We start from the raw sequence: 9,286 nt of genomic DNA, 5'->3' as shown, positions 1-9,286 counted from the left end.
TAATTGGTAGGCTTTTCATCTTTAGCGCAGTAAAGTGAGCCATCAAAACTGTTCAAGTTATGCTGAACATTCGGTTTATCCGAAGTTTTTTGATGTGACAATGTAGTATGTCCTCCTGAAGAAAAGGCTGGATGTGAAGAAACAGAAGGCTTATGCCTCCTTTCTTGACTAGAGGAGGAATGATTTTCAACATGGGACACTTGAGTTTTCTGATTTAATGAATGATGATTATCGACAGAATGCTTTGGTGGTTTGGTGACTGAACCGAAATCGCGTCTCGACTCCTGCCCCGATGGGAGTTTATCAAGCCAGGGCAGAACGGACAGGCTCGGATTTGATTCTCTGATTTTGCCGGCAAATGATGGAGGTGGAACATGATGCTTATAGTCCAGCTTTGGAGATGACAGCTGATGCTTGAAGTCTGGATTTGAAGGTGATATGTGTTGATGCTTTGATTCTGGTTTGGAAAGGGGGTGAGTGAGCCGTTGTTTTGGATCTGGTCTGGGTGCAAGTGAATGTTGCTGCTTCGCTTCAAGAGCAGCAGAAGTTGAAGAATGAAATCTAGGAGGTTCTACTTTAGAGGTAAAATGTCTTAATTCTGGTTTAGGGTGAGATGATAGTTGGTGTTTAGCATCTGATTTAGGCATGGGCAGAGGATGCTTGTCTGGATTTGCCAGTGGTGCGGAACGATGTTTTGCATCTGATTTGGAAGGGGATGAAAATGGATGTTTTGAACTCTGTTTTGATGGCGAGATACGATGATGCTTGGCCTCTGGTTTAGATGGAGATGAAAGCAGGTGCTTAGAAGAGGGAACTTGAGGATGCTTCGGCTCCAACTTCGAAGGCGGATACTTTGATTCTGACTTAGAAGTGTGCAAGATCTGATGTTTCGACTCTGAGAGAAGGTTTGCAAATGGATGCTTTGAGCCTGATTTTAATGAGGAGAGTTGTTGGTGCTTCAACTCTGGTTTTAAAAGACTTGAGAGTTGATACTTTGGGTCTGATTTAGAACTAGGCTGATGCTTGGACTCTTTTTGGAAAGGTAGATTTTGGCACTTTGATAAAGGATCAGCAATGTTTCTATGTGATTCAATGTTGCTTGGAGGTGGTTTTGATGATAGCTGGGCAATGGTTTCCTTGGTAGGAGTCTGAACACCATCACCATAGAACTCTCGCCATTTCCTAAACACCATGAGCGACTTCTCACCCATTTCATCTTCCCTCTTGCAAAAACTTCTAATCAGTTTATATAAGCCAGTTTCCTGAAGAAAGAAAGAAATTTAAAAGGTGATCTGGTATGAAAGTGCTTGAGATTTTACAAGTAAAAAAACTTCAAATGCAGTAAATAAGTAAACACGAACATAACACAGTACAACAATACAGTTTAAATCCGTTAATAAGCTAGACTCAACAATGAATGATGGACTTGACTAGGGAAAGACATATAATAACTCCATGCAATAAATGGCATAGAAATTTTGAAGTTCGGGAAGCTCTCTCTCTTCATCATTTCCTATTATATATAAAAAAAAGTCTCTGGTGCATGTATGATGTGTTTTTATTTATTTATTACTTTTAAATCAACAAGGTCATACTTCAAATTGAACTTGGTTAAGTTATTACATCTGGCAGCAAGGTTGCTATTTTGTCCACTTTTTTGTAAAAAATTCTGTAAAAACACTTTTTTGTTCAAAACTTCTGGAAGGATTTTAACCATTTTTTCACCATAGATAGCTACATTATCAGCAACTTAGGCTATAATTTATTCATAAAAAACTTAGTTGAAAAACGTTATGATTGAAAACAGTAAATGTCATGTAATTGCCCCATTAAATGATTAAATGTAAAACCCATTGTTACAAAAATTCGTAGCCAACAACAGCAATATTAAAAGTAATCATAATGAAAATTTTGAATCAAAGCTTCTCTGGAGCAAACATGAGTTTAAAGTCATTTAAACATTTGGAAACTCTACTTTTTGCACACTTAGAGAGACACACACATAGTAGAGAGCTTTTTTTTTTCTTTTTGTGTGTGTGTGTATTATTTAATTGAATAAAGCGCACAGTTCTTTTACTGATCTTTGTTTTTGTTAGTTCATATTTTGGAAACTCTACAAATTTTTATATGCTTAAATTCGTGCTTTCATTTCTAAATAAATACTCGTTCGTTCTTTATACTTATTGCTATTTTACTTCTATGGGTAAGGAAGAAGCTTGATTTTTAATCACGTCAACGCGGTGTATTTTAAGTTCTTTCAGTTAAAACAGAAAACGTAAGTAGAGATTTTCCAACAATTATTACTGACCCTGGCAACGCCGGGTATTTTTGCTAGTACATTTATTGCCAAAAATTTATTGTTATGGTGTAATAATATTAGTATATTATTCTAATACATTTTCTATTATGAATTAATCATTTAATTAAAATAGAATCATTAGCTTTAGAATTTCATAAATCTAAAAAAAATCTTAATTACACATTGGTGCAGCTAATTTTAGATCATAATTTACTTAAAAGTAATAAAATTTAACAATGTGAATAAGCTATTGGTCATAATTAGACTATTATATACAATAGTAGAAAATAAACTCACAGGGAAAGTCAAATGTAATGCTTAGAGACATACATACCAATTAAAGATTTATACACTAAAAACATTTTATAACTTATATTTTTCGAGTTTTTATTGATGTCACCCCATAGTAAAATATTTATGTACTCAGCATATTTTATGGATATATTAATGTCATACAAATTAATAAAAATTACTACTTTAGTAGGGTTGTGGGTACTCAGAACAGTGTACCGGAAAAAGCTATAATAGGCAAGAGGGTAGATAGCTTTAAAAGAGTTAAATTAATCTTCATTAGGGACTAATAGATTGACTAGGAACAGCCTAATCAAAGCCTGTTGCTGATCATCACATTTGTATGTGTATTGCAAAAACAGATTTCACTTCATGCCAACATTTCTTTTATTAATATCAAGTAGTTTTTCTTTTTTTTTCTTTTTTTCAAATATGATTTTTAATGTTTTGAAACTCCAGTCTTTAAAAACTTTTTATTTCTACTTTTAATTTTATATGCACTTATCATGGGAAATAAACCTCCATATCACACATAAACATCATAAAATTTATAGCTGATGTGCTTGTTTTATAAATGCTATTACATGCATTATGATTTATTTTAACACTCATTTGATTTATTAACACACTTATATAAACTTCAACTGATCTTACTTTTTTTATTTTTTCTTTAAAATATTTTACAATCAATTGTTTATATACATATTTATGTAAACTATTTTTATATTAAAATATTACTTGAATAGGAAAAATTTATATAATTATTTATTATTTTCAAACTTCAATTTTTTAACTCAAAACTTTCAGTTTACTGATGAAGTGGACAAAATGGATGAAATGGACAAAATGACATTTTTTCCGGGACGGTTTTTTCCAGTTTTTTTCCAGGGTGGACAAAATAGGACAACCCTGTCTGGCAGGTTTAAAATAGTGTGCAAACCTACTCTTAACGATCTTTCAATTATCCTCAAACAAATGGCGAATTTGAACACGTGAATCAATCACTTGTAACTAGATGTTTGGAAAAGGTAACTTTAGAATTTAATAGGTTGTTCATACAGAAAATTGTTTTTTTTTTTTTTCCAAGGAATGTTCAAGAACTTTTCAAGGATAAAATGAGAGTTTTCAAGAACTAATTTGAACTGCTTAAAAGCATGAACTTTTCTACAATAACAAAATTATAACTGCTGATTTAGTTCTAGTTCATATTAAAAAGTTTCATCATTGGACAAATCCTTTTATGCCACAGTTTAAAAAGTTTCATAAACAATATTTAACAGAAAGGATCAGATTGACAACCACTAGCCTAAAATAACTATATAAAAGCATATTATTTATAAAAAAAAATAAAGGTCAATGTATAAAACCAATAATTTTTAAAAAGTTCAAAAGAAAATCCAAAATTCATTTTTAAAATTTTACTGTGATGGCACTATCAGAGAAAATATATGTTTGCTTTATAAAAGCCATAATTTTTTAATCTTCAGGTCCAAAAAAGCTTGGCATCCTATATAACCTTTTTACCCACATACAATTCAAGAATGCTACTATTTGAAGCTGCAGGTTTATTAAACAACAGTGGTAATTCCTCTTGTTAATTATTTCATAACTCAAATCGAATTTGGTTTAAAAAAATTAAACTGTTCAAGAAAAAAATAAAATAAGCAGATTTAAGACAGCATTATGCAGGTGGCTAAGGAGAGCTGAAAGTCTTTGAAAAAGGTGGGAAAGAAGACAAATTTCAAAAATAATGTGGCTAAAAGGCAGAGTTCATGGGTTTTTTTAAAAAATCAAAAAAGTCGAATTTTTTTTTATTTGAATCAAATTTTTTTGATTTAAATCAGATTTTTTTTATTTTTTAAAAATCTTCTGAAATTTGTCGGTATTAATTTCTTTACACTTATTAAGATAATATATTTCGTACTATAGATGAAAAAAAGCAACTTTTTAGTATTTTCATTCCATGGCAGTAGCTATTTTTCAATATTAGTTTAAGTAGACCAGTTTTAACACAAATGCATGATTCAAATAAAATTTAATTTTACCCCTCCCCCTACAACCACCAATCCTTCATTCCTAACGGACAGTTCTCAAAAGGTGGAAGCAAACACAGACCTCCACTTTAAAGCTTCAACACAAAATAACTTTCATTTTAATTGACTCAAAAATTTTTGAGTTAAATAATACTGTACAGAGACAAGAATTGACATAAATTATGGAAAAAATGCTCTTCAAATACCCTTAAAAAATATTTTCTTTGCTAAAAGGCACAATTTTGGACTTTCAAAACGTTAACTGAGCAAATGTACCGTACCATCAAAAAAAAATTTTTTTAATTTTTTCCAAACGTTTCCAAAAAGGGGGGGGGGTATAAATCTCAAACTGAATATTTTTTTTTATAATATTTTTTACAAATTAAAAAATTAAAGACATTATTTATTGTGTAAAAAAATTTTAGAAAAAAAAGTAGGTTTAGAAGTTTCATGTATGTCCAAAAGTTACGATCTTGACAATGCTATTATTTGAGTACTCAATGTATGATTTATATGTGTTAAAGGTATTTTTCGATCCTCAAAATCAATTGTTAATCATTTTAAAGTGTTTTCATATGCTTTTATGCAGTATCTTTGTAGCAAAATCATTTTTCTTAAACATATATGTGAGATGTCCAAATTGCGTTATGATCTAGACACCGATAATTCTGTCCATTTATTCAATATTATAATATGATCTTCTGTCTTGTAACCTTAATAACAAAGGCTATTATAATGTTAATTTCTTTAGTCCATTGGTATTTTGCACAATTAATACGTTCTGCATTGAACATTCCATAAATAACAGTAGAAACTCAAGTTATGATCATAACGAATAGTAAACAAAGCAGCAAAAATATCCAAGCAAACCCCGATTGGCGACAACTCACAGCGTACAATAAGCAAAGGGTTACCAGAGAGGAATTCAGGTTTTCGCCAACAGCGTCGGTTTTGGCGACTTTATCACCTGCGCTGGCAAAATGGATGGGGTTTTTTTCGGATTCTACGAAACCATAACAAAATTTTATTATTTTAAGACCAGTATATAAGGTCATTCATGTACTTCATAAATCCTCTATTTTTCATTGCAGAATTTAAATATGTATAAAAGTTTCATTGGAAAAGTTCAAAAACTGAAACTTTCATTATGATGATGTTCAAAATCTGTTATTTACAGACCAATCATTAAATTTGCTATTTATTAATTTTTATAAATACCTGCTGTCTTTTTATGTTTGTGTATGATGTTCTAAGTATACATGCTATGCAATAAAAGCAAAATTGATTTCAAATTCCAAAATTTTAAAAATGGCTCAAAAGTAACATTTTTGTTCCCACCTTTTGAGAACTACCCTTACGTAGAATTATAATTTTCATACTTTTTAGGAAAACAAATTCTATAAGGCAGTTTTCTATGTTTATCAGTAGTGATTGCAATACTGGTATACCGGTATTTCGAATAATTTTGCAATCTTGTAATACCAGTATTTGCTGAGGTAAAATACCGGTATTTTTGGTATTAGGTAAAAATAATAAATAGTTTAAATTAAAGAAATATGCCGGGCTGATAAGTGCTAATAAGCACGAAACTGCAGTCCTTGGCTGGAAATGACAGAACTGGCGGTGTATTTCATATATAACATATTTATCAAGGTGTCTGAGAAAACTGCAAATTTTTATTTTGTTTTGAACAACTAATTTTAGAGTAAAAGCAATACTGAAAGAATTTGAAAATCTGTTACACACATAGAAAGATAGATCTATGTAGTTTTGCCAGTTGGAGTTAAGATTGTATAATGCAGTATTGCTAAATTTAGAGCCACACATTCTAAAAATGCAAAATTAATTTATAAAAATAAAATCAAACGATTTCAATCAATGATTTTCTTTAAACCATTTATTTAAGTCATGATTTTAGTTTGATTTGAATCAATGAATTCTGCTAAAAGGTAACTAAAAGTGATTTGTTAAATAAATAATTGTAGTTTACTACAGTTAACAATTAATTAATAGCTAGTTTTTATAAGAGTCTTGCAGGTCAGATACATTGATTTCGCTAAAAATTTTACAATGGTTTCTTTGAATAATTTTAGAAGATACATATTTTTCCTTTTCTTCCAAAAACATTTGTTGTGACCCACAAAAATTCCGAAAGTTGGTCCCAACTTGGGAATTTTCTCGAATCGACATTTTTCAATATTCAATTATCTCTGCGCATTGAGCATCAGCAAAAGTAATTTTTGTGATTACAACATGATATTTAGTGCCTCAAATGAAATATATCGTAAATTTTATGGCTGTCCTTCAATGGACCATGGCAGGGGTGGCTAAACTGTGCCGAAGAGAATGAAAATGTATCATGTTTGAGGCATCCTGGTTCCATGCACTGAGGTTCAACCACAGTTTTTGCGAACAATTTGTGCAGAGTGATACATATAAATTATTAAATAGGCTCATTAAATGCATGGTTTATGCTCACTGCTGCAAAAAAATTGCAGTTTTGTCATCAAAATATGATAAAAAGTGTACTTTTATCAACAAAAACAGAGTGCTTAGCAGCTATGCTTGACATACATCAAACGTAACCAGAAATAGTGTGACAAGAAAATATGCAGTTTTACCTCAATAAGTTCTTTGGTAACTTGCAAAGTGGATAATTTATCAATTACAGCAGAGTTCTGAAAAATAAAAGAAATTTTAAGAAAACAAATCACACTTGTACTTTATGATGATAACCAGAAGCGTGCACACAGAGTGGAAGGGACACCTGTTGGCCCGGGTTCGAGCCTGAAGAGGGCTTGAGATTTTTAAAATGAGGGGTGAAATGGATAGAGAGACGTAGGGCTAAACAATATTGAGGGGGGGCCGTAAAGTCCTCTGTGAAGGGCCCCAAAAGTTCTGTGCATACCCCTGATTAACACTTATCAACAAAACTTTAAAATGTATTAGGGTGATCATAAAAAATATGAATATTTATAAAAATATTAATAGTTCAAAAAAATATAAAAGAGCTACTTGGAAATTCTTTCCACGTAATTTTGGAAAAACTTAGATGGTCTGCCTTGTATATTTATGTACCTAATAAGAAAAAATTTTAAAAAATATTAATAAAATAAAAACTATTTTGCAAATTTGCATTCTTTAAAAAATATAAGTTTCTAAATTTATTAAATCAGTAATTTCTCTATGAAGCATTGCTAGTTACTTTGCATCAATTAGATTTTACTTTGCAATAATATGTAAAATTTATGAAATCATTTGGGGGAAAACAACGAAATTTTCCAAAAAAAACATTTTTGGAAAAAAACCATGGTTTTAGACAAAGTAGTTTAAACCAAACAACCCTGGTGTTGATTCAAAAGAATTCTTACGGAACCACAAAAGAATTCTTACGGAACCACTAGGAGCTTTCTATATTTAAACTAAAATTAAACTGAAGTTTCCAAAGAATTTGAGATATTTATTTTCATAATATACAAGAATTAAAAGAATTCAAGCCATTTTTTGTTTGACATTGAGTTTGGAAATGATCTAAATGTGGGAGCTCAGCAACCAGAAAGAGAGAATGCACACAATAGCTCACTTAGCAATGATTTTTTTTCTTTTTTTTCAATATGTAATGCTTTAAACAGCTTCCGTTTTCAAGAAAAACATTTTTCTTCAACAAATCATCAGCCTGCAAGTAGATTTCTTTTCTTTAATGCAGTTCTTCTTGTCTTTGCTTGAATAAAAATACTATGCTTTTTAGTATACTTCAGCTCGCTATGTATTCCTTATGTTCCAAATCATCAAATAACTAGCTAATTGGTCCAAAAACGCAAAATAACAATAATTTATTTTAAAATTTAGGTGCTTCTGAATCAAATTGAAAACAAACAGCTTTGAAAGTTGATCTTCAAAAAATGAAGTGTGATACCAAGATTACTTGATTAATACCAATAACAAACACAATCTGAAGCAACAATTCAAAAGCATTTTTCAAGTGGCGAGAAAAAACAACAAAGTAATTAGCGTCAAACAAGCGTACTGCCCTGTATATAATAATAATAATGTTCGATTTGTGTAGTAAACAACACATGATAGTGATCAAAATTTCAACTACATCATCACTCACCATTTTGATATCATGCATGTTGCGTTCCAGTTTTCGCTTGCAGTGATCCAAGTAGGCTTTCAAATTTGACATATCTGCTGAGGAACAAAATTGCTAAACGAATTAAAAGCTACCAAACAAATGAAAACACCATTATTCCGCACATGATGAAACCTCAACTTACAAACTCAACACATGTTGCCATTTTCAAATACCTGAAGTTCAGTACTTTAACGCAGAAAATCGACGCTAGGAGCGACTTTTATTTATTACATTCGAATGCATAGAGTCGCTATATTCGCAACTCCGGCGCTCGAATACGCTAACTTGTGGTGATTTACAACACTAAAGAAAAAGGTAAAACAATGCGTTCCACGTGTGTTTGTTGGTAAACATAGGCAGTTTGTTATGAGTATTCATTAACGCATTCGATGTGTCTTTAGATTGCTTACAGCAACAGTTGAGGGACTCTAAGCAGCAGAAATTGTTTCGTCCCTTAATAGTATTAGTACAGTAAAAATAGGGGTCGGACCCAAACATCCAAAAAAAAAAAGCTAAACCTGGTGCAAA

The 9,286-nt window shown here is 31.1% G+C and overlaps 1 protein-coding gene across 1 annotated transcript; it reads right to left on the bottom strand.

The window, feature by feature from the left end:
• Nucleotides 1-52: 52 nt before the first annotated feature.
• Nucleotides 53-8,877, bottom strand: LOC129224300 (serine/arginine repetitive matrix protein 2-like). The gene is made up of 4 exons (XM_054858734.1): nucleotides 8,738-8,877; nucleotides 7,245-7,301; nucleotides 321-1,262; nucleotides 53-115 (listed from the first exon to the last, which is right to left on the bottom strand). The coding sequence occupies exons 1-4, from the start codon at nucleotides 8,807-8,809 to the stop codon at nucleotides 53-55; spliced, it is 1,134 nt and encodes a 377-aa protein (XP_054714709.1). The 5' UTR covers nucleotides 8,810-8,877.
• Nucleotides 8,878-9,286: the final 409 nt, after the last annotated feature.

Source organism: Uloborus diversus, chromosome 6, assembly GCF_026930045.1.
Source record: "Uloborus diversus isolate 005 chromosome 6, Udiv.v.3.1, whole genome shotgun sequence".
NCBI lineage: Eukaryota > Metazoa > Arthropoda > Arachnida > Araneae > Uloboridae > Uloborus > Uloborus diversus.
The sequence above is the reverse complement of the archived record's forward strand: the minus strand, read 5'-3'. Positions and strand labels throughout refer to the sequence as shown.